The sequence below is a fragment of the Lutra lutra genome, chromosome 4 (genome assembly GCF_902655055.1).
Source record: "Lutra lutra chromosome 4, mLutLut1.2, whole genome shotgun sequence".
NCBI lineage: Eukaryota > Metazoa > Chordata > Mammalia > Carnivora > Mustelidae > Lutra > Lutra lutra.
This window is the reverse complement of record NC_062281.1, coordinates 151,772,375-151,797,516: the sequence shown is the minus strand read 5'-3', so window position 1 is coordinate 151,797,516 and position 25,142 is coordinate 151,772,375. Positions and strand designations below refer to the sequence as shown.

At 35.3% G+C, this 25,142-nt stretch overlaps 1 protein-coding gene and 1 long non-coding RNA gene across 9 annotated transcripts in view; one reads left to right on the top strand and one right to left on the bottom strand.

The window, feature by feature from the left end:
- Positions 1-25,142, top strand: part of PRKAA2 (protein kinase AMP-activated catalytic subunit alpha 2) — an 84,732-nt gene that overhangs the window by 48,835 nt on the left and 10,755 nt on the right. For 4 of the 8 annotated variants that reach the window (XM_047723607.1, XM_047723611.1, XM_047723608.1 and 1 more), the window contains 6 exons: positions 336-480; positions 1,910-1,997; positions 3,390-3,614; positions 11,313-11,817; positions 13,697-13,823; positions 15,286-16,171. In XM_047723607.1, the coding sequence (XP_047579563.1) occupies positions 336-480; positions 1,910-1,997; positions 3,390-3,614; positions 11,313-11,817; positions 13,697-13,823; positions 15,286-15,524 (1,329 nt within the window). In that variant the 3' untranslated portion in view covers positions 15,525-16,171. Of the gene's footprint in view, positions 1-335; positions 481-1,909; positions 1,998-3,389; positions 3,615-11,312; positions 11,818-13,696; positions 13,912-15,285; positions 16,172-25,142 lie in introns of those variants that run through there. The other 4 variants (XR_007126377.1, XR_007126378.1, XM_047723610.1 and 1 more) reach the window with 4 other exon arrangements.
- On the bottom strand, positions 17,275-24,914 carry LOC125096750 (uncharacterized). Its single transcript, XR_007126379.1, has 2 exons — positions 21,405-24,914; positions 17,275-21,368 (listed from the first exon to the last, which is right to left on the bottom strand). It is a non-coding gene; the product is annotated as an uncharacterized LOC125096750 (long non-coding RNA).

Here is a 25,142-nt window from a genome sequence, read left to right as displayed (position 1 = left end):
ACATTATGTTGAAGCTTCAAGGATTTCCTTTTCTTAGCACTTTCACATAAGTTCTGTTTTACATTATGTTTTACTTGTTGATTGCTTAAAACATTGTACAAATTTAGTAATATAATTGAAAATTAAATCTTCCTAGCCTAGGAGCAAATAAAGAACCTTATTGATTGACATCTTGAACTCTAATGCAAGTTTCTGGTTTGTTTGTCTGATTTGTTGAGAATTCTAGCCTGATTTAATTAGCTTGTTCAGTTACATTTGGGCTGATTATGAAACTAAAACTCTTGCTATGTACATGTCTCAAATATTCTTAGTGCAGCTTCTTTTATACTTGCTAGGTTGAAGAGGTGGAAGCAAGGCGGCTCTTTCAGCAGATTCTGTCAGCTGTGGATTACTGCCATAGGCATATGGTGGTTCATCGAGACCTGAAACCAGAGAATGTGCTGTTGGATGCTCACATGAATGCCAAGATAGCCGATTTTGGTATGTAACTCCATAGTTGTTCAGAAATATACTAGTTGCCTTTTAAAGTGTGTCAGTAGCAACTATTGAAGAACTATGAACTTGTAGTTTCAATTTTATAAATCTGATACCATGAAAAAGGGGTTAATGCACAGTCTCCATGTTGATTTGTTAGGTTCATTTAAACACAATTTTAAAAATACACATGCTTCTAGAGAAGTTTAGAGGGCCAGTTTCAAGATACATCCATTTAATATACATTTTCTCCTAAAGGAAAACCTGTCTTTTTTTTGGAGAGGGGTCACAAACTCTTTTGAAAATATGGGCACTTCCTTTGATGAATGCACTTAAAGAGAAATACCTGAAAATTTGCGTGCAGTTTTGAAGACTTACAGCCTTTCTCATTTGATCAAGGGTTGACTTCAGGGTAAAATCTAACTACTTGCTAAAAAGAATAGGAGTTTTTGTCAGGTGTAAAACAAAAAACAAAATGTAAATTTAAATGCACCAAACAGTTTCTGGGGTAAACATTCCTGGAAAGAGTACCATAGTAGGGTGTTTGGCAAAAGGATTAGGAAGTAAGAGGTTATAGAAAGAGAGATGGAAACGTGCCCGAGTTCAGTGTTGCTTATGTAAATTTTTTGTCTGTACCTTGTCTTTAATCTAAAAACTAGGAAATTAGTTTTCCTATTTCTCTTCCTTCTCTAAATCGCAAAGCTCTTTAGTATGATACTTCAACTAGATTTTTGGTTCCATAGATTATTTTTTCTATGTTGAATTAAAGCTTTCCAAACTAAAAGCTTTTTTAATGTAATTTTTATAAATTGGAGCTTGTCTGATTTCTACTTAGAGATTGTTTTAAAAGGCTTTGAAAGTACAGGATAAAAAGTAATGGTCTCTCTTTCTTTCAACTGTAGAAATGGATAAATAATATTTTGATGCTTTTATGTTTGGAAAAGTTCATGTAATTTAGAATAACCTCATATTTGTGAAGTGAATCAACATTTTTTTAAAAAGGTTAATTTATTTGGAGAGAGCACTAGTTGGGCGAAGGGCCTTGGAAGTGGGGAGAGAAAGAATCCCAAGCAGATTCTCCGTGAGTATGGAGCCCAACATGGGGCTTGATCCCACAACCCTGAGATCATGACCTGAGCCAAAACCAAGAGTCGGATGCTCAACCAACAGCCACCTAGGTGACCCAAGTGAATCAACATTTTTAGTTAGAAAAGGAACTTAATTCCAATCATATGTGATGTGCGTTATCTTTTTTGTCAGAGTGTAAGCACTCTGAAATAGTCTTCTTCTAGTCTCTCAAGTGCTTGCTACTGTTTTAAAATAATTACAAAATATGATATGCAAAACATTGAAGACTTGACATTTTTCTTCATGCATTTATCTATGTCTACATATAAAAATATCTAGCACAAAGTAATATTACTCTTATTTTCAGGATTGTCTAATATGATGTCAGATGGTGAATTTCTGCGAACTAGTTGTGGGTCTCCAAATTATGCAGCACCTGAAGTCATCTCAGGCAGGTAATAATAGATCAGTGGAGAGAGTAAGCTCTTTATAATCTTTTTTTCATTCTAATAACATTTAATTAAAATATGTTCTAGTTCAGAGGATGAGATTGTTAACATAATAGGAACAAATTATTCCTTTAATTTTTCCATTGTTGAAGAGAGAATAGTTATGTTAAACAATTTTTTAAACATTTGGTTTAGATTTTGTAATGAGTATATTTAAGGAGTTCTTCCATTTAAAAAAAATGAAACAAATCATGATTTTCTTCATTTTGGAAAAGTACGGATAAGAGAAAGCATTTGTTAAATTAAATTTAATGTCATCATTTACTTACCAGACACTGTCCTTAAATAATAATTTATATATTCTTTTATAAGGTACTGTATAGAGTATTATTTTATGTTTTGTCTTTAGAAGAATGAGATTTTTCAGGGACAGTATTGTCATTCCTGAAATTAAACTGTATAAGTAGGGATTGGAACTTACTCATTGGTATATTCAAAAAATATTTATACAGATTGCAGTGGTAAACAGAAGACTTTTCACAGTGACCAATGTCTGATTTAAAAAGTTAACAGAATTTGCTGAGAGAAAATAAAGAAAAGGTATTATCGCAAGGAGCAGGTATAGGAGTTTTGGACAAGTACTGCAAATGATATAAATGATGGACAGCAATTTTTTGAAGTGGCTTATATTCTTTTAATTGGAATTGTAGAGATTTACTTTGTTACCTCGGACCCAGGTTTGAATTTGTCAGTGGGGTATCAGAGGCATTTTAGTACTGCAGAAAGGTGAGAGAAAAAAGGAATAATATTCCAGACATAGGTTATGTGGAGCAAAGCTAATCTTAGTCCCATGAGCTAATCTAACAAGTGATTAGAATGAAAGTCATACTCAGGATAACATGATATAGGACAAATACTGTCGGAGAGATTGCTGCAGGACTAGTTCAGCACTTTAATTCTTCAGAAACTCTTTAAAATAGGCATGTCAGGGATGAAAATTCTTTTTTATATGCATTTTCTTTCTTATAGTTTTGTGGTAAAAGGATTTAGCTTAAACACTATAGTAGTATTTTTTCAAGTTTATGGTCATTTACTTCGATGTTTCCTTAAAAATACCAACCATAGTAAGTTTTATATTTTTTAATTAGTTAATTAGTAAGTTGTGAGTTTGTGACAAATAAAGTAACACTTTCTTTTGGAAAGCTTGAATAGTAACTGCTGAGACCAATTCTCTATGGCGAACAAGCATTGAGTGTTGAGGTGTGGCCAGGGACTTCATTAAAGGCTTGCAAATGAATATACACCGAGTCTACACCATGTGTGTACAGAAGCAGGTATACTTGGATGAGAACAAATGGCACTTGCATTTCAGGTTGGCGTTGTCATCTTTTCTCTTAGATTGTATGCAGGTCCTGAAGTTGATATCTGGAGCTGTGGTGTTATTTTGTATGCCCTTCTTTGTGGCACCCTCCCATTTGATGATGAGCATGTACCTACGTTATTTAAGAAGATCCGAGGGGGTGTTTTTTATATCCCAGAATATCTCAATCGTTCTGTTGCCACTCTTTTGATGCATATGCTGCAGGTTGATCCCCTGAAACGAGCGACCATCAAAGATATAAGGTGATTCTTCTTTTTGTTACTGTTATGTACATTTTATAATATTAATAATTGTATCACTAATTGAGTGCCTGCTTTATGTTAGACTCTAATACTTATTGTATAGGAATTCTGCTTTCCTTTTTACACAGACCTGATCATGTCATTTATCTTTTAAATATTTCAGATTGTTCCCCATTCTTTTTCCTTGAGGTAGCAAATCCTCTAAGGCCCTTCCTAAGGAGGCTCCTTTTCCTGCTCTGAGGTTTCACTCCTGCACTCACCACCACAGCCACTTCAGCTACACTCAGCTTTTCCTTCTTCATCAAACATAACATGTATTTTATTCTTTCATGTTCTAATTTATATTACTGCCTCTGATGCCATTTCTGTCTCTTTTGACCTGACAGACTTCCATTCATCCTTTAAAATTCTGCTTACATATGACCTCCTTTGTGAAATCAATTTGGATTCCCCTAGGCAAAGTTAATTGCTTCCACTTCCGTGATTTTCAAATTTTGTTTATGGTTTTTTTTTTTTTTCATTATCATTTCAAATGTCAGTGTGTATTTTTCCAGTCCTAAGTTGTAACTCCATAAGGGTAGAGAGAGTGTCTTACTCATCTTAGTACACACAATGCTAGATGGCCCATGAATGTAGTATATGCTGAGGAACTGAATAAATTTTATGTGTGATACAGACTGACTTTTATGTATTTTATATATGGTTGATGAAATGAAACATTAAAAGTTTTGTTAAGATCTTGAATCCAAAAATAGCTGCTAGCACTGTGAAGGATTTCTTGTTATGTGAGAAACTTTGGAACTTGCAGTGGCTGGTGTTGTTATGAATATGACCTTTATATAGCACACACAAGCCATGATAATGCATTGCCTTTTACTCTTTACTTACCAGGTTATGTTTCTTAGAGTTTCTTTTTTTTTTTTTAATTCTTACCTAACATTTCATCGTTTATTCATTTACAAACACATTCTTTTGCCATCTTTCCAGAATCTCTCCTCTTAATCTTCATAAGCCAGAATGGCTGTTTAGAGACTATGACTCCTGGAATGTTTAAATGATGACATGGTTTTTTTATGTGATTGCTGCCTATCTCTTAGACTGCAAGAAGGGGCTTATTTTTCTTAAGTGCTCCAGGCCTCCTACATAAAAGAAATGTGTAATTGTATATAGCACCAAGTTTAGTTATAGAAATGTACTTAGCAGGAAAAAAATCTTTTGTGTTCACAGTTCTTTTTTTTTTTCTTTTCTTTCTTTCTTCCTTTCTATCTTTCTTTCTTTCTTTCTTTTTTTTTTTTAAATAAATTCTACACCCAACATGGGGCTTGAACTCACAACCTGAGTTCAAGTGTCACATGTACTACTGACCAAACTAGCTGTCTCAGTCACTTAATTGGCTTGTCCTTAGAAAGAAAATTAAATATGCTTCCTGTGAGTTATTCATTCTATAAGTGGAAGCCTGCATCTCCCTCTCCCTTCACCCATTTTGCCTGTCCCCCCAAACCCCCCTTCTGGCAGCCATTGGTTCGCTATAGGTCTGATGCTGCTTTTTGTTTGTTTTTTCATATCTTTTTTTAAGATTCCACCTATAAGTGAAATCATATGGTATTTATTTTCTCAGATTTATTTTACTTAGCACAGTACCCTCTAGGTCCATTCATTTTGTTATAAATAGCACAATCTCATCTTTTTTTTTTTTAAGATTACTTATTTATTTGACAAATAGATATCACAAGTAGGCAGAGAGGCAGGCAGAGAGAGAGAGAGAGGAGGAAACAGGCTCCCTGCCGAGCAGAGAGTCCGATGTGGGGCTGGATCCCAGAACCCTGGGATCATGACCTGAGCCGAAGGCAGAGGCTTTAACCCACTGAGCCACCCAGGCACCCCCAATCTCATCTTTTCTTAAGGCTGCGCAGTACTCCATTGTATATGTACACTACATGTTCCTTACCATTTGTCTGTTGATAGACACTTAGGTGGCTTCCATATCTTAGCTATTGTAAGTAATGCTGCAATAAACATATGAGTGCTTATATTTTTTTGAATTAGTGTTTTTGTTTTCTCTGGGTAAATACCCAGTAGTGGAATTATTGGGTCATATGGTATTTCTATTTTAAATTTTTTGAGGAACTTCTATACTATTTTTCACAGTGACTATACCAATTTACATTCCCACTAGCAGTGTGGAATTCCTTTTTCTCTGCATCCTTGTCAACACTTATTATTTCTTGTCTTTTTTATTTTAGTCCTTGGCAGTGTTAATTGTGTAACGTGATATCTCATTGTGGTTTTGATTTGCATGTCCCTGATTACAGTTGAGCATATTTTCATGTGTCTATTGGTTACCTGCATGTCTTCTTTGGAAAAAATGTCTGTTTAGGTCCTCTGCTTGTTTTTAATTGATTGGATTTTTTATTTTGTTTCGTTTTGTTTTGTTTTGGTGTTGAGTTGTATTCTTTATGTATTTTGGACTTAACTCCTTACTGCATATATAATTTGCAAGTATATTCTCCCATTTAGTAGGGTGTCTTTTTGCTTTGTTGGTTTCCTTTGTCTTTTTGCTTTGTTGATGGTTTCCTTCCCTGTGCAAAAGCTTTTTATTTGATGTAGTCCTGATAGTTTATTTTTGCTTTTGTTCCTCTTGCCTTAGGAGGCATATTTAGAAAAGTGTTATGGCTGGTGTCAGAGATATTATTGTCTGTGTTTTTCTTAGGAATTTTATGGTTTCAGATCTCACATTTAATTCTTTAATCATTGTGAGTTTATTTTTTGTGTGTGATGTTAGAAAGTGGTCCTGTTTCATTCTTTTACATGTAGTTCTCCAGTTTTCCCAACACCATTTATTGAAGAGATTGTCTTTTCTTCTTTGCATGTTCTTGCCTCTTTTGTCTTAGATTAATTGACCATATAAGCATAGGTTTATTTCTGGGCTCTCTATTCTGTTCTGTTTATGTGTCTATTTTTGTGCCAATACCATTGTTTTAATTATTGTAGCTTTATAGTGTATCTTGAAATCTGGGATTGTGATACTTCCAGCTTTATTTTTCTTTCTCAAGATTGCTTTGGCTATTTGAGGTCTTTTATAGTTCCATACAAATTTTAGGATTGTTTGTTCTAGTTCTGTGAAAAATGCTTTTGGTATTTTGATAGGTATTGCTTGGAATCTGCAGATAGGTTTGGGTAGTATAGACATTTTAACAGCACTAATTCTGTCGATCCATGAGTATAGTCTTTAACCTCCTTGGTTATATTTTAGTATTTCTGGTGCAGTTGTAAATGGAATTATGTTCTTAATTTCTTCTTTCTAGTACTTTGTTATTAGCGTATAGAAATGGTACTGATTTCTAGGTATCCCGCAATTTCACTGAATTTATTCTAGTAGTTTTTTGGTGGAGTCTTTAGGATTTTTTATGTAGAATGTCATATCATCTGCGAAGGCACCCATACTGGATGGATATTAAACTGTCACAGTTTAACAACTTCTTTACCAGTATGGATGCCTTCTATTTCTTTTTCTTGTCTGATTGCTGTAGTTAGGACTTCCAGGACCATATTGAATAAAAGTGGTGCTCTCAATTTTATTGATCTTTTATTTTTTATTTAAATTTATTTATTTATTTATTTAAGTAATCTCTACATCCCATGTGAGGCTGATTTCAACACCCCAAGACTGAGTCACATGCTCTTTTTATTGAGCAAGCTAGGTGCCTCTTACTGATTTTTTTTCTATTGTTTTTTAATTTTTATGTCATTTATTTCTGCTCTGATCTTTATTATTTTCTTCAACTCACCTGGGACTTTGTTCTTTTTTTTTTAAATTCCTTTATGCGCAAGTTTAGATTGTTTATTTGAGCTTTTTCTTATTTCTTGAGGTAGGGCTGTATTGCTATATATTGCCCTATTAGAACGGCTTTTGCTGCATCTCAAAGATGTTGGTTTGTTGTGTTCTCATTTTCATGTGTTTCCATAACTCATTTAAGTCATTGAGTCTTAAGTACCAAAATAGAGTGTCAGGTAGTAGTGATAGAAAGACTTAATTTCTGATGGGGAAATGAACTGATATATTGTCTCAGGCCAACTCTCATAAACATTCTGGTTACTGCTTATCTTGATAGAGTTAATTCAGAAACTGACTCCCGAAAACAAAAGTTGAGTATGACTTTTTAATTGGCACTTTTCTTATGGTTAAGAATTATGGTCCTTTGTGCATATGAATGAATTAGAGATAAAAATTTAGATTATTTCCCTATTTACCATTTTTTAAACATTTATATCATTGATATAACTCACATACTGTACATTTGTCCCTTCAAATTGTATAATTCAGTGGTTCTTAGTATATTTACAAAGTTGTACAGTCATCACCATTTTCTAATTCCCTTAAAGAAACTCTATACCTGTTAGCAGACATTACCCATTTCCCCCTCCTTTTATCCCTTGGAAGCCAGTAATCTACTTTCTGCCTTTATGGGTTTGCCTGTCCTGGAAATTTCATATGAATGGAATCCTGTAGCATGTAGCCTTTGGAGTCTGGCTACTTTCACACAGCATAATGTTTTCAGGGTTCATTCATGGTGTAGCATGTATAGTACTTCATTCCTTTGTTCTTTAAAAATACTCCATCGTACAGATACACTACATTTTGTTTATCTGTCCATCAGTTAATGGATACTTGAGTTGTTTCTGCTTTGGGGCTCTTAAGAATAATGTTGCTATGCACATTCATGTACAAGTTTTTTATGGTCGCATGTTTCCATTTCTTTTGGATCTATGTTTTTAGTTTGTAATTCTTGTTGCTGTTCCTTTTGTTAGTGATTTTACTGAATTAATTCCCCAGATTTTGTACTTTTTGTCATGGTTGGCCACTGAAATCTCTGATTAGTTAGCTTAATGGTCATCTTATTGTTCGAGCTTTCCTTAAATGCCTTGATCTAATAAGTCTCACAGCCTTTGCTAAGTGATTGTGTGTACATGTTGGAGTATGTCTTCATTGCTCCAAAGAGAAGCTTTTAACTCTGATTTAGTCTTTATTCCACATTAGCAGAGAGCCTCAAAGTCAGCCAGTGATTAGAAATGAGGGTCTTTCTTGGGTAAGCACACAGCCCTGCATAATATATGCATGGCCTGCTTGAGTCCCAGGAATATATCAGAGTATTTCAAAGACCTCAGTGGAACTCTTATTCCTGAACTTTTCATTTTAAGGTTTATGGTTAGCTTCTTGTTTGCCCCAAATCTTACTGCCTCTTCAGTCACTTGGGATGTCACAGTTACCATTGGTTGGTTTTTTGTTTTTTGTTTGTTTGTTTTTTTAAAAAAAGATTTTATTTATTTCTTTGACAGACAGAGATCACAAGTAGGCAGAGGCAGGCAGAGAGAGAGGGGGAAGCAGCCTTCCTGCGGAGCAGAGAGCCCGATGCAGGGCTCTATCCCAGGACCCTGAGATTATGACCTGAGCCAAAGGCAGAGGCTTAACCCACTGAACCACCCAGGTGCCCACCATTGGTTGTTTTTGACAAATGTCCTGGGGAGAAGGCTATTTGCAGTGAGGGAACTCTGAATCAGGTCGGAAAAAGACAAGGCATGCAAAATGGAGATTTCCAGGGAACTTCCAGACATGTCAAATAATTACAGTTTCCTGAGGCTAGGACTTTTGGAGAATTCTAAACCTATTCTGCTCTAATTCTGAACCTATCTTCCCCTTAGTGGTTGTTAGGCCGTTATTAGTTTATTAGGTCTTGGGCTACCATGATTGTGAGACTGCTGGTTTTCAAGGCTACCATAGAAGTTAGAAAAGGAAGATCGGTATAGGGCAATTTAAAATGTTTCATATCTCACTGTTTTTACTGAGTTTTTTTTTCTTACTTGGACTATTTCATCAGCATCATCAACATCATCATTTTTGTCTTTTCAGTTTCTGTATCACAAGCAAGATTATCTTTACAGAATGCAAATTAGATTATGTCACCCATGTCACTGTAAAAATCTTTCAGTGATTTTCATCAAACATAGGTTCTAGTCCCAGAATCTTTCTTCTAGCCTATAGCTGTCAGAAATATTTGATAGCTTTTGCCTCTCCCAACCTATAACTCCTGTTTTCATGATAGTGGCCTCAGTCCTGTTCTGGAACATGGCACAACTCTTTGTCTCAGTCTTCACCTGCATTGTTTTTTGTGCTGGGAATACCTGTTTCCCAGCTCTTTGCTCCCAGCTGACTTCTAATCATTCTGATATCTGCTTAAATATTACTCCGTAGCTTCCCTAATTACATGGCTCCTGTTCTGATTTATATATTTTTATCTTACCCTGTGTTCTCCTCTTATAATCTTTATCACAGGATTTTCATATTTGTATATTTGAAACTATATATTTATTTTTGTGAATATTTGTTTTATCTGTATTCTGCTAGAATATAATCTGAGAGGAGGAATGTCTTTTTGCTATACTATACTCTTAGTTAAAATTCATAAATGAAACAATCAGTCAATAGAAAGCATTGAAACAAAATATAGATTGATCTGAATTTAGTTTAGAGGGTGCCCAGTTCTATCACGTAGCAATGCTTATGTAGTCTCAAAGGAATAATACATAGTTAGTCAGATGAAAAGAGGCAGGATGTTCTTGGATGTGCAAAAGCCCAGAAGTGTGAGAAAATAAGATTTAGGAGACTGATTGTCAAACTTTTTGGTTTTAGTACCCCTTTATAGTCTTAAAATTGAGGCTTCCAAAGAGTTGTGTTGTTTAATGCAGGTTATATCAGTATTTATTATAAGAAATTGAAACTGAGAAACTAAAAAAAACCCCACTTAATTCACTTAAAAATAACAGTAAAGCTACTACATGTTAATCTAAATAACATCTTTTATGAAAAATTTAAAAAATGTTAATAAGAGTAGAATTATTTTTCAGAGTCTCTTATGTGTTGGGCTTATTTACTAAGAGAGACACCAGCTAGGTTGTTAGGTCTACTTCTTCATTCAGTCTGTTGCAATATGTTGTATTGGTTGCAGTCTATGAAGAAAATCTGATACCACTCAAATAAGTGGTTGGAAAGGGAGGAACATTTTAACAGTCTTTCAGATAGTTGTGGATATTCTTCTTTGATCTTAAGCCAAAGCTTAACTTGTTAGTTACAGTATAAATTAGAAAACATCTCAATGTATATTTGTACTTTATTAATTAAAATTCACTGGTCCTTTTTTGTGTGTTTTGTGGATATTTTACCTTGGTCATTCTGAAAATACCTTGGTCATTCTGAAAATACCGGGTTATTGAGTTCAAAAGATTTTCCAAATGGTGACATGTTCATTATAAAGTATTAAAAACCATGTTCATTGTTACCATTATAAAGTTATTAGAAAAGTCTTAAAGTCGTAGGAAGCTGTCAAACTCATGGAGGCAGATACAAATTATATAAAATTCTAAAATTTTGCTTGAAAGGTTGAACTTTATCATTGGCAAAAAATACCACTAGTTGTTTCCTTTGAAGTGACAGGCTCATTTTACTAATTTTTCAGAAATGTCAGCCAAATACCCAAGCCTGAATAATCATAGTTATTCAAGGGTGAGGGTTAATTAGCTTACTCAGAATCATATAGAGAACAGGTCTTTCTGATTCTGTTATATTTTATTGCCCCATGTCTAAATTATTTGGGACTTGCCAAAGCATGTTCTTACAATAGTGTATTGTGGTATTTTTCCTAGAGAGCATGAATGGTTTAAACAAGATTTGCCCAGTTACTTATTTCCTGAAGACCCCTCCTATGATGCTAACGTCATTGATGATGAGGCTGTGAAAGAAGTGTGTGAAAAATTTGAGTGTACAGAATCAGAAGTAATGAACAGTTTATATAGTGGTGACCCTCAAGACCAGCTTGCAGTGGCTTATCATCTTATCATTGACAATCGGAGAATAATGAACCAAGCCAGTGAGTTCTACCTCGCTTCTAGTCCCCCATCTGGTTCTTTTATGGATGATAGTACCATGCATATTCCCCCAGGCCTGAAACCTCATCCAGAAAGGATGCCACCTCTTATAGCAGACAGTCCTAAAGCGAGATGTCCATTGGATGCACTGAATACAACTAAGCCCAAATCTTTAGCTGTGAAAAAAGCCAAGTGGCATCTCGGAATCAGAAGTCAAAGCAAACCGTATGACATTATGGCTGAAGTCTACCGAGCTATGAAGCAGCTGGATTTTGAATGGAAGGTAGGAAATTGTAATATCTTAAGATCATTTGTAAAAGTTAGCTTTATTTATTATTATTATTATTTTTGGTATAGTAAGCTGTTCTGATCTACTGAGTTGAGTACTTAGGTCTCTAAAAAAGTTGTTTATTTAGATACAAATTTAGTGGTCTTGGTGTTTCTGGATGATAAACCCCATTTTTTCCATTAATATACCAAGTGCATTCCAAACTAAACACAGTTCTGAAAGCATGAAGAGTTGTTGATGCTGTGGACCTACAATATTTTTAGAGACTAGCATTCTTGGCCAAAAAACAGAAAGTAATCAACCTGAAATCACCTGAGAAAATAGTCCACCTATTTCTGTCTGCATCATAGCAATAAAAAGTCATGTGTCTTTGAAGATGCTGTGTTTTTACTTTTCTCTCTTTTCTTTTTCCCGCTAGCTATAACAGCTAGGGGTCAATAAAAGTGATACCATCAGGACATATTTATTCAGTCAACAAATACTTTCCTCTAGGTTAAGAAAATCTCTTTTATTTGGTTAGTGCTTTTAATCCTTGGTTATGGTATATTTTTCTTACTCTTAGCTCCCAATTTTCTTTTTTTTAAATTAGTGCTCAAATTCATTGCAATTCTGTTTGAGTATATGTGGGAGGGAAAGCATTTTTTTTCATTTCAGATATCTTTTACTCTTCTTTTCTTGAGGACTATGAATGTATTTTTAAAGGCAGAATAAAAATATTCAAATATACCTTGTGTATATTCATTTGACATGTTTGAAACATCTATCATTTTCATTTTATTTGTACAAGAAATGAATAAACAAGATAATAGTTCCTTAAAACTGTTTAAAAACAGATATGCTTTTTCTTAAGCAATTTAGTTAAAAGAAAGACAATTAATTTCTTTAAAATTCCATACTGAGGGCGCCTGGGTGGCTCAGTGGGTTAAGCCTCTGCCTTCAGCTCAGGTCATGATCTCAGGGTCCTGGGATCGAGTCCCGCATCGGGCTCTCTGCTCAGCAAGAAGCCTGCTTCCCTCTCTCTCTGCCTGCCTCTCCGTCTGCTTGTGATCTCTCTCTGTCAAATAAATTAAAAAAAAAAAAAAAAAAAAAAAGAGGCCAGAGGGTCTTTTTAAAAAAAAAAAAAAAAAAATTCCATACTGAAAAAAATTTGGAACTCATTTTTCTTTTAAAGATTTTATTTAATTGACAGTGAGAGACACAACGAGAGAGGGAACATAAGCAGGGGGAGTGGGAGAGGGAGAGGGAGAAGCAGGATTCATGCTAATAAGCGGGGAGCTGGATGTGGGGCTTGATCCCAGGATTCTGGGATCATGACCTGAGCTGAAGGCAGACGCTTAACGACTGAGCCACCCAGGTGCCCTGGAACTCCTTTGACAGATGTTTTGAAAACCCAGAATCATCTTTATCTGAGCTGCAGTTTTCTTCTGTTCAAAGGGCAGATAATACTTCTTCACAGAATTATCGGAATACATAAATTTTGTGACAGTACCTGTTTATACTGCCTAATGCAAACTATTAACGTTAGTTCTGTTTTATTCCTCCTACTCCATATTAATAGGTAAAGGTATTCAAGTTGAGGCTGGGTGACCAGAATTGTTGTTGACATTTTAGAGCAAAGGCATAGCTAGAGTGAAGGCTGGACTTTACATAATCTCTGAGTTTCCTTTAAATTTCTGGTGATCTGCACAGACAGTCCTATTAGTGGAGATTAAATAAATACTAAATACTAAAGTGTCATGTAATATTAGAAGATGATTCAGGAATTCCTTCTCTACCCCACCTGTCAGTTATTTCAATACTCTTTGCAATAAGAATAAGATACTGTAGCTTGTTATTTTTAACATTTTTCCTTAAAAAATGTTTCTCACTTTAGGTAGTGAACGCATACCATCTTCGTGTAAGAAGAAAAAATCCAGTGACTGGCAATTATGTGAAAATGAGCTTACAACTTTATCTGGTTGACAATAGAAGCTATCTTTTGGACTTTAAAAGCATTGATGGTAAGGAAGCTATGCAGGCATGAGCTCTGAGAAGATAAAACTTGGCACTAGTTGACAAGATGTTAAAATCATCTCAAAGACATGGTGGGTAGGTCTTCTATGCTGGTTTTAAAGTAATCTAGAGTTAACTAAAAATGCAAGTGAAATGAAAAGGATTGAAGACGTGGAATATCTCTAACCCAGCACTTCTTCAAAAGACGTGCCTCCTTGGCATAAAAAACTCGCTTGCAGTGTTGGTTGTGGAGCTAAAGTAAGGAATAACAGGGAGGCAGTTTTTACCTAATATTGCGTGATGCTGTCCGGTTCTTTGTCACATTTCTTCATTCATATTTTCTTATTGTTAGGATTATAGTATCCAAACTTCTCTGTTCATCAACTTTCCTCATCCTGGTTGGCCAAATGAGTCTCTCCTTGTATTCAGGTTGGATTTTGATGCCCCAATCATTTAGGAGATGAAGGAATCAGGAAGGTGGTTGTGGTTTGTGTCTAAGTGTTTAGTGGGTGCCAGAAGTCAAACCCTCATGAACCAAATGTTCAGTACAGAGGCCCAAGTGGGATAAAAACAGTAAACCAGGGGTCAGGTGCAGGACAGAACCAGATGAGAACTGAGTTCAGAGTTAGGGAAGTTGTTTTCAACAGAACAGTTAAATTTTATTCTGAGCTATCACTGCCTGTCATCAGAATTACCCAGAGTTCTTAGTAAAATGCAGATTGTTGGGAACTACCCCCAGATCTACCAAATCAGAATTTATTTCTAGAGGTGAGTCCTGGGAAACTGGAAATCTATCTTTATTTATTTATTTATTTATTTATTTTTTAAGATTTTATTTATTTATTTGACAGATCACAAGCAGGCAGAGAGGCAGGAAGAGAGAGCGGGGCGGGGGGGGGGGCGGGGAGGGGAAGCAGACTCCCCCCTGAGCAGAGAGCCTGACTCGGGGCTCGATCCCAGGACCCTGGGATCATGACCTGAGCCGAAGGCAGAGGCCTTAACCCACTGAGCCACCCAGGCACCCCTGGAAATCTTTATTTTTAACAAAATTTCCTTACCCCATCCCCAGGTATTGTGTACTGAAGGTTCAGAACCACTGTATAATGGTAACTTTTTATTTTAATGTTTTTTTGTTGTTGTTGATATGCTGCAAGAAAATAATCATTCAGGGATATTCTTTCTTCAAATGGGATATCAGTTTAAATTCAAGGCTGATGCCAAATACTACGCTGAGAAGGATTTAGGGGTGACATTTTGACTGTTAGTGTTGTAGTTGATGAGTGATGTCTGTTACAATTGTGAGAGGAAAGGGGTATTGCTTCTCCTGCTCTTAAAACTCTGAAACATGCCATCCATGAAGTTTCCCTTGTTCAGATATGTTTACTCAGTTTTCTGAATATAGCATCTTCATAGGAAGGGCTTGGGCAAATATACCTTTCATATAAATTGCTCTTCTTTCATCCATTTCAGATGAGGTGGTGGAGCAGAGGTCTGGTTCTTCAACACCTCAGCGTTCCTGTTCTGCTGCTGGCTTACATAGACCAAGATCAAGTTTTGATTCTGTAACTGTGGAGAGCCATTCACTTTCTGGCTCTCTCACTGGCTCTTTGACTGGAAGCACATTGTCTTCAGTTTCACCCCGTCTAGGCAGTCACACCATGGATTTTTTTGAAATGTGTGCCAGTCTTATCACTACTTTAGCCCGTTGATGGTGTTTCTTTAGTTTCTGTCTTTCTGTTATAGCACTGTGAAAATCAGATAGATTCTTAAAATTATTATTTTACTTATGGATATCATACACTCTGGAATACTGATGGAGAGTCATGAGTATTTCCAGGGGACACTCAATGCCATTGAAATTATTGAAAACAAAAAACTCCAACATTTTACTTACCTGTAGACGTCGGTACTTCTGTTTTGCCTATGATAAATTCATAGAGGCAGTATCTTTAATTGGCCAACATTGATGAAGAGTATTGTTATTTTAAAATTGTGAGTTCACTACAGATGATTAATATACCTTCACTGGTGAGTCATCTCAGTCAAAGGGTGGTTTGGCAATACCTCTTTGCTCTACTATTTAGTGTAGGTAAATCCAGTTTATTTCCTAAAGTTCAGCAGGCTTTAAGCTGTGTTATGCACCCAGTCTTCTTGCACAAGATTTAAAAAAAAATTAACACAGCCATTAGTAAGATGGTATTTAAATGTTGAAACCTTAAAGGCTGGCCCCCAGAATTTTGGAAGCCAAGTTCTTCTAGTAGTTTTAGGTTTTGAAAATACTGCCTAGTGTTTAACAGAAGGGTTGTGGTCCTGAAACAGGTAACTGGTTTCCAGGTTCCTTAAAAACAGCTTATAACCAGCTAGAGATTTTATTCGAGATTTCCTTGGATAATATATTTACTTAAGAGTCTTCGGTGTTCTACTCAGTATTAGAACATCTGAAATTACAATTTTTGGTTTTTCATAAAAAACATTTTTTTAAACTTAACATTATTTTAAAACATGCCTTCAAAACTACCTTTCTCAAATTCTTTTTGCCTCTATTTATTTTTGTATTTCACCAAGCATGATAAAATAGTTAAATGAAACAAAGCAAAATACCAACAGTCCCTTAAAATAGAACTTTTACCTTTGATTTAATGTATGTGGTGGTGGGGAGTGTGTGCATATGTCCCCCTGCATCCCACAATGCTAATTCTTCATCTAAAGTTCAAGTTTGTTATCACAGCCATCTCCCCCGCCCCCACCTTCCCACCACCGGTTTCTTTGTTGTCTGATCCTTAGTACTGATTTACTTAGCTTTTAAATCTTTTCTGGTTCCCTTTCTTTGTTCTGAATCTTGGTTGCTAGCCATCCAGTTTGAAAACACTGTTCTGGCCCTAAGGGCTTTTCTGTACCTCCAAAGCTTATTAGGTTGTGACCTTACCTGTTAAAGCTGTTAGGCTAGGGAAGCCTTAAACATTAAAAAAAAAAAAAAAAAAAAAAATTCTCTCTTGAATAAATGTGTTGTTTACATATATACATATATGTATTCACACACCAGTGCTTTTAAAGGAAAAAACCAAACAGTTTCTTTGTTTTGCTTTGTGCAGGTTTTTTTTTTAAGTTTAAAAAGAAACCTATGTACAGCAGATTAGATAATAGCTCATTGCTTATATTGTTTTAGTCAAAGTATTTAATTTTTAAATTATGTGTAATTTATCTAATTTGTATTTATTCATTTGTTTAATGTGTTATAATTACACTCTCATTCACCTGACTTACCCTAGATAAGATTAAGCTCTTGAAAACAGGTTTCTGTTTGCCAAAAATAATGTTTTCTACCAAGAAGCAAATGAAAATCTTTGGCCAAGTTTCTCTTGTGTTTTTGGAAGATAAGCATGTCTGTCTTTAAGTAGTTTCGAGTCAGGAGTTTGCAGTGTGTCACATCATATTGGTTTATAGAACTTTTTAAAAACGGTGTTAAGTAACTTTTAAGTCTGACTTCATAATATCTAAAGGAATCTTTGCTCGCCAATTTGGGAAAAAGGGTGGGTTTGCATTGAACTCTTTTTAAGTTTAAACCTTTGAAAGATTGCCATCTAGTGGCATCAAAGGGTACTTTTTGTGATTGTTTTTAGAGGGATAAGCGTCCGGCTGTGCGTTATAGATAGGGCATAATTTTAACGTCTTCAAATGTGTAAATACCTCTTTTGGGAAGAACAGGTCCACCTCATACGATTTGCTTGACTGTGATTGATCTTAGAAATAGGAATTCTGATGATTCCTTATCCCTAATGACAAAATCCCTAACAATTTTGAAGGTGGAAAAACAGCAAGGAATATAGTGGCATTTTAGCTTTGTTAGTCGAATAAATCAGATATTAAGAACTTATTCATATACAAATACTTTATATTGGTGATTATCATGTTTATTGAGAATTAAAAATATTATATACTATTTTCTCATTCTTGCCAGTATTTGTGAATATCTACATTTTGATGGTTATCTGTTGAATTTTAGGAGAACCAGGGTTGCAGTTTCAGTTCTCTTATGCTTACATTTTTAAAGCACAGCTACTCTGAATCTAGAAGGTACAGTAAATTGCTTTATATTGAGGAGATTTCAGGAGGCTCAGTACGGCATAATAGGGGCCGGAACAATGTCATAGGAGGCTTTTGTTGCTAATGGGCAGGAAAAGGGAAAGAATCAGTTGCTAAATTCCCACATTTCAATCTTGTAACCCGGTTAATCAGGGGTGTGGTATGTGGTTGTTAGATCTGCGGTGGGAAGAATTTCTTCAAGTTAAGATTTTGGAGGAGAGCTTCTATTATTAGGTTATAAAGAATTAGCTACATCATGGAAATGAACTCCATATGGTTCTACAATAGCATTTCCCACACTGTATCCCTGAGGTGCTGTGCTGAAAAACGAGTCCATTGAGCAAGTTTGGAAAGTGTTATACGCCACACTTGCTTGAGGATGGAGTGGATATGAGAATTAAAGACTTTGAAAAGTCCTTCAGTGAAAAAAAGAAAACTTTAACCCTGCTTTCCCCAAATTAATTTAACTACTTTTAATCTTAATATTCCATGGGAAAAGGCAAATTTGGAAAATACTATTTTAGGAAACTTATTGTTCCAGGTTGCTATAATTAGTTAATTATAATATATATGTAATATGTATATTACATATATATATAATAATATATGTAATTATATAATGATAATTAACATAGGAAATAATAGAATTAAGGTATCTTTTCTTCTTACCAGTTGCTGGAGAGAATATGGTTCTCAGAATCAGAAAAATTTCATTTTAACCTGTGGACATCCTCATTTGAGCAAATGCTGGCCTAAACAAAATTTTGTATGTCTGTGATGTGTTTCATAGCACCTTGATTTTCTTAATCAGATTGTGGTATTGTTTGGGAGCAAAATTTATTATTTGTTGTGTTGAATGGATAGCTGAGAAAACTTAAAGCAGATTATTTGTGTAAAAAAAAAAAAAAAAGGCCTAAGAAAACTAGTGACTAATGCTTATTATGGCTCTATGGCTTTGTAGGCAATGAGTCTATGACATTGATTCTCACTTTCAAACTGTATAGTCCATGAACATTTTCTAAATACAGGACACCATATTTAGATCTAATTCCTGTAATCTGTAACGTAGGAACAGATAAATTGGGGAGGTAGGCAAACCTATTTCAAGTTGGATTTTGTTTTGATCAACAAACTTTTGGCACACTTTTGTAACCTCAAGTATTTTGTTCCTTGGTATTAGTCTGCTATAACAAGAATCTAGGAGCCTAAATTAATTGGAAGTACCAGTATTTCTCTGTCAGATAATTGGCTGTATGTTTTACAGACAATTCTCCATTTTCTGCAAATAGGGTTCCCATGAGAGTTGCATAATTGTTGCTTTTTCTTATTCTCTAGCCAGTTTGTACTCAGGGAACATAAACTTTTTTTTTTTTTTTAATTGGAAGAGACATAATTAAGAAAATAATCATAGACAACTGTTACAGGTTTTCTGACTGTTTGAATTTATCTGTAGTTTCTATTAATGTGCAGTATACTGAGTTAATATAAGTACTGTACCTTCCACTTATAAAATAGAAAAGCTTAGAATATGCTTCCCACAGACACGGTATCTTTGTCTGCCACTGGTTAATAATTTAAATCCTGTTGATGGCTGTGAAATCTCAATATCTAAATGCAAACCATGTTCATGGTTTTGTCTGTTTTTGTTTTTAAAGAACTCCATCTTTTCAGTCTGGCATATCTTTACCTGGTCATTCTGTCATTCTGTGACTTTTTAAATAGGGAAGGTAATTTATTTTAATAATCGTTCTCAGAGGCTCTATTGGAAATTCTGGATGAGGGATATGTGCAATCTGTTAGTAAATCACACCTATGTTGGACCTCGGTTTGTAACCACTAAAGTAGGAGGATAGGCTAAAAGGCCTCCAAGGTACATTTGAGCTTTAAAGTTATGTCTTTTCCTTTTTTGTGTGATTGTGTTAGTGTTCACTTTTTATATATTTAGAGATTTTATACTAGTGTCAATGTTCTGTATTTGTTTGGTGAGGCATTTTAAAGGTTTATACTTGAAAAAAAAATTTAAATACAGCTGTCCTCTAGAATACAAATGGCAAAAGTCATCTAGAAAACTGAACACGTTAAAACATCATGTGCACTTGGCATAAGCAAAATATTACTAATTTGAAGTATTAGAAGTGTTCCATACTTTTTTATAGTGGTTTTTAGATCCAGAGACCATGTCTATTAACATAGTTAATACACTACAGTAATCTTGTGAGGTATAACCATTTTCTAGTTGAAGAAGCAGGACCACAAAGCTCTTCATAAAGCTTTAATGCCATACAAGTATTCAGCAATGACCACTGCTCTTTCTGTCCCACCTTCCTCAAGGGGAGAACAGTCTGAATCACTGAAACATCTGAGTAGTTGAGTAATAAAGATAAAACCCAGATGTATTGCTTTCAATTCTTTGAGTGACATAAAGTAGTCCTAACTGAATATTTCTTAATTATTGGAACTGGTTGATTATACTAACTAAAATTATTTATGATTAGTATATTGATATTTATAAGTACTTTTGAATTATTGAGGGTGCTTATAAAATACTGAAGGTGTTTTAAGCATGATTCTTCCTTTAATTTTATTTACTTGATCCTTGTAGCACAGTCTTTTATAAAAAGTAAAAGTAGCTGCAGCCCCTATCTTAAATTATAATAGTTTTTGACTGTTATCTGAATTAGGTTTATCTAAATTTCATGTACAGATTGATACTTTTTCATTTTGTATGGGTATTTAGATGATAAACACTGTTTTCATAGAGTATATCTCTGTTCACAAGCTACCTAATTATTATTAGCTTGATATTCTCCCAGATCTTACAGAACTTTGAAATGTCATTTGTTTGAGGAGCTTTAAAAAAATGATACGTTACTTGAACAAATTCCTGGCTTCCTTACTAGCCTTTCCACATATAATCTTGATGGATTTGATGCCACTGAACAGTAATAGCATAAAGTAAACAGTAAGAGCATAAAGAACCTGACTCACAGTGAGACTGGACTGAGTTTTAATTAAACTTTTTCAGCCAGAACCTGATTAAGAGTCAGCCTGGGTCTAGAAGTTACCAGACTGTGGGCCGGTATTAGCGGTATTAGAGTAGTGAGCCAGTGTTCGCGTTTACTGCTCTACTTGCAGAGCAGTGCCATTTGCAGCCATGACTGTGATGGGATTTCGGGTAACTACTGTTTATATCCAAAGCAGTTTAGGTTTTGCGGAGGTAGCTCATGGTTATTTGGACAAGCAAGATAGGTAAATTTCAGTTACATTTAAAGTGCAATTAAGGAAACCCCAGAGTAGTGTGTTCTTTTCAGGAAAAAAAGCTGAAGTATTTGTAGAGTATCTTAGCATGAAAACTTTTCTGAACATACACAGAATTTTGACAAGGTTTATCTGTGTGATTTTGCAAGGTTAGCTGCTTTGTGTTGATTTAAAATTTCAAGGAGGCACAGGAATGGTCTAGCCCCAGAGAACTACATAGTTTTTTGCTGCTTAGTTAATTTTTTAACTTACATAGTTAATTTTTTGCTGCTTATAAGAGTTTATTTCTCACAGCTAAAAATCCCTTTTAAGTTAATTTTGTTACAAAGAAAGGCCATTCTTCTAGATGGATAATATTTTCCTGAATGGAAAAAAAAATAGATTAATTGCTCTAAACAAAACACCTTAATTGTGCCTTCTCAAATTATAGGAATAGTAATAATTAGTCAAAAATTTGTCTGAAGTTGTTTTTTCTAATTGCTCTTGTTTTCCCTCAGTTCTGCCCTCCACAGATGGTTACATTGTTTGCTTTTGCCTGTTTGGTTTTCAGGCTCCTTTGCCTATACCTCACCCTATCACTGTCAGAAGCTGTTCACTGGATGTACTTTTCTGTTGCCTTTATGTTGTTTCACTTCTTAAGTCATTTTGGTGAAACTTTGGCTGCTTTCTCATGTTTTTAAAATGAATGCAGTGATTAAGAATCTTTACAGTTCAACCCTTTAAAATGTTTGTAAAGGCAAGAAATAATGCAGAGCAAAGAACAAAAATTAATTTGGAATGTGATTCTCAGTTTGGTTGGATTTTCTCATCTACAAAATGTGGACAATAACCTACCTCACAGACGTTTGTGAGAAACTGAGGGCCCTTACTTAAATACAGGGTTTATCATCATATTTAAGGTAAATCCCTTCCTTTCTTCTTTTTAATAGAAATCTTTGATACTGATAGGATGACTATCTTGATTTTAGAAGTCTAATGTGGTAAGAATATAGTGGTAAAAATGTTTAAGACCACAGTTTCACGAATTATGGTATTCTTATTTTAAGTGACTTAAAATTTCTTGAAAACATCAAATATTCAAATTTTGAACTTGTCTTTTGTGGCAACAAATATTCAGAACTTCTTAAGTTGTTGGCTGAAGCTGCCTTAATGTACCAAAATACAGCTTTCTCTCAAGACTGTTCACAAATCTCTCTGGTTGTACAATGTTTTGCGTGTTTAATGTAAAATTGTTAGAGAACTGTGAACTCTAAGCAGAGTAATCTAAATATTGTTTTAAGAAGAATGCCTGTGTTCTTTGTCATGTATGCTTAAATATCATACAGTGAATTTTGAGTGCAACAAATAAAACTGAAAGTGGATAGCCATTAGGTTATGACCATGACAATCATAAGAAAATGCAAGATTGGATATTAGTCAAAACATTTTCAAGAATATCCTATGTTCATTCTTCCTTAGCCTATTTTTGAAAAAGAAAAAATACTCCATAGGCTGAGTCACCTGTTGAAGCACTTGATATATATCTATTAAAATCTTTTTTTAAACCTTTGAAATTGGGATCACTCTTTATAATTTATTTCAGGAAAAAGGAAAAAAGCCCCGACTTCAAATGCTTTTGTGTTTTAATAACCATAGATTCAAATTTCAGTTTTGTTTGTTATGTATTTTTTGTGGGTGTTAAATGATCAGTGGGAAGGCTCTGTCTTCCAGTAACCACATGGTAAAGATGTCATCTTGAACAACATAGCATTTCATAGTTACAGGTTCTCCCTGATTAATATTTGCACTGTGCGTACTTATAAGTAACAAACACAAAAGAGAAAAGCAGCTTGATTGCTTATAAGCTTTTTTCACAAAATCAAATTAAAGTCTCTGGTTAATGTGAAAGCTATTTTTGTTTCTGCTGAGTCATTAAGCTAATATTCTACATGTCAGTTAATAGTTACAGAGAAAGCTTTTGTAGAAAAATATTGCCTAGGTTTCCTTGAAGAATTCACTTTTGTCATACATTGTAGTTTCTATCTTCAGCTGTTATATTTTCTATTGATGCTATAACAAATTACAAAAACTTAGTGACTTAACACAAATTTGTTATCTTACAGTTCTGTAAGTCAGAGCTTCAGTGTTGTTTCTTCAGGTCACACAAGGCTTGAAAACCAAAGCACTGGTAGGGTTGGGCTCTGGGAAGTAGTCTGTTTCAAGGCTCTTTCAGGTTATGGGCAGAATTTAGTTCCACACTGCTGTGGGATAGAAGTCCCATTTCTTCTGTGGCTGTTGGCTAGGGCTCATTTGCAGCTTCTAGAGGGCACTATCGTTCTCAGGCCTGTGGCTCCTTCATCCTTAAGGTCAGCAAAGGGGACTCATGTTTTGAATCTCTCCCGTCTCTTCTGTCACTATATTTCTCTGACTGGGGAGCTGACTCTTCTGCTTTACTCTTGGGATTTGAAGGGCCCCTGTGATTAAATTGGGCTCACCCAGATCATCTTTCGGTTTTAAGGTCAACTGGCTAGCAACCTTAATTTCATCTGTAAAGTCCCATTTGTTAAGTCACAGGTTTACAGGAATAACACCAGGGCACAAGGACCACAGAGGGGAAAACAATCTGTCTACCATAGCCAGAGAATAGGAAGGAAAAGGTACCTCAGACTAAAAGTAGAACTTCACACTAAGGGCTGCCTATGCTACAGAATGGACAATGTAGATGTGAGTCTATGTACTTATAAATGGTACACCATTCATACTTATCTAAATGAAATGATCTAAAAAACATTGTACTCTAATCCTCATTAAAAACATATATAAGTAAAGATTTCAATTTGCTTAATGCAAACTTTAAAGATATTTGTTTTGATTAGTTGAAATGTTTTTCCTTTATTTCCTAAATTGCATGGGTATGGATGCTTATTATGGGAAGTTTGAAAAGAAAACGGATGTTGGAAGAAACTGAAGAAAATATCATTCCTACCCTTTAACAAGCACTTTCTAGGAATGCCATTATATGGTCATTGTTTTCTCTTCCTTTTCTCCCCCTTAGAATCTATGTTTTATTATTTTTTTTAAGATTTTATTTATTTGACAGAGTGTGCATGCACAAGCAGGGGGAGCAACTGAGGGGGAGAAGCAGGCTCCCTGCTAAGCAGAGAGCCTCATGTGGGCCTCAATCCCAGGGTCCTGGGATCATGACCTGAGATGAAGGCAGATGCTTAACTGACTGAGCCATGCAGGTACCCCAGAATCTGTGTTTAAATGTTCTTAAGATGTGCGGGAGAGGGCCTTGTCAAGAGAATGCTATGTCATCTTGGAAGAGCCAAGTGTTTCACAGAGATACTCAAAAGGGGGAAGGGAGGGTGCCTGGGTGGCTCAGTTGTTAAGCATCTGCCTTCAGGCTCAGGTCATGATTCAGCGGTCCTGGAATCGACTTCTGTGTTGGACTCCCTGCTCCGCAGGAAGCCTGCTTCTCCCTATCCAACTCCCTCTGCTTGTGTTTCCTCTCTCACTGTGTCTCTCTCTGTCAAATAAATAAATAAAATCTTTTTTAAAAAAGGAGGAGGAAGGGAAGGTTTTGTTGGTACACGTTTACAGGTTGCTGGAGGCCTGGCCCTATAAATGAATTGGAGTGTGCCAGTGTTAGCCTCTGTTAGGATCAAGTTCCTTTGAATGTTGTTATTCATTTATCTTTGTATATATTATACAGTTATTGTATATAATATATACAAAGATATATTTTATACAAAATTAAAAAGTCCATCTTTGGGGCGCCTGAGTGGCTCAGTGGGTTAAAGCCTCTGCCTTTGGCTCGGGTCATGGTCTCGGGGTCCTGGGATTGAGCCCCGCATTGGGCTCTCTGCTCAGCAGGGAGCCTGCTTCCTCCTCTCTCTCTGCCTGCCTCTCTGCCTGCTTGTGATCTCTCTCTGTCAAAAAAAAAAAAAAAAAGTCCATCTTTAAGTATTATGCTAGGTTACGGTTTCTAGGAGACAGATGGCATC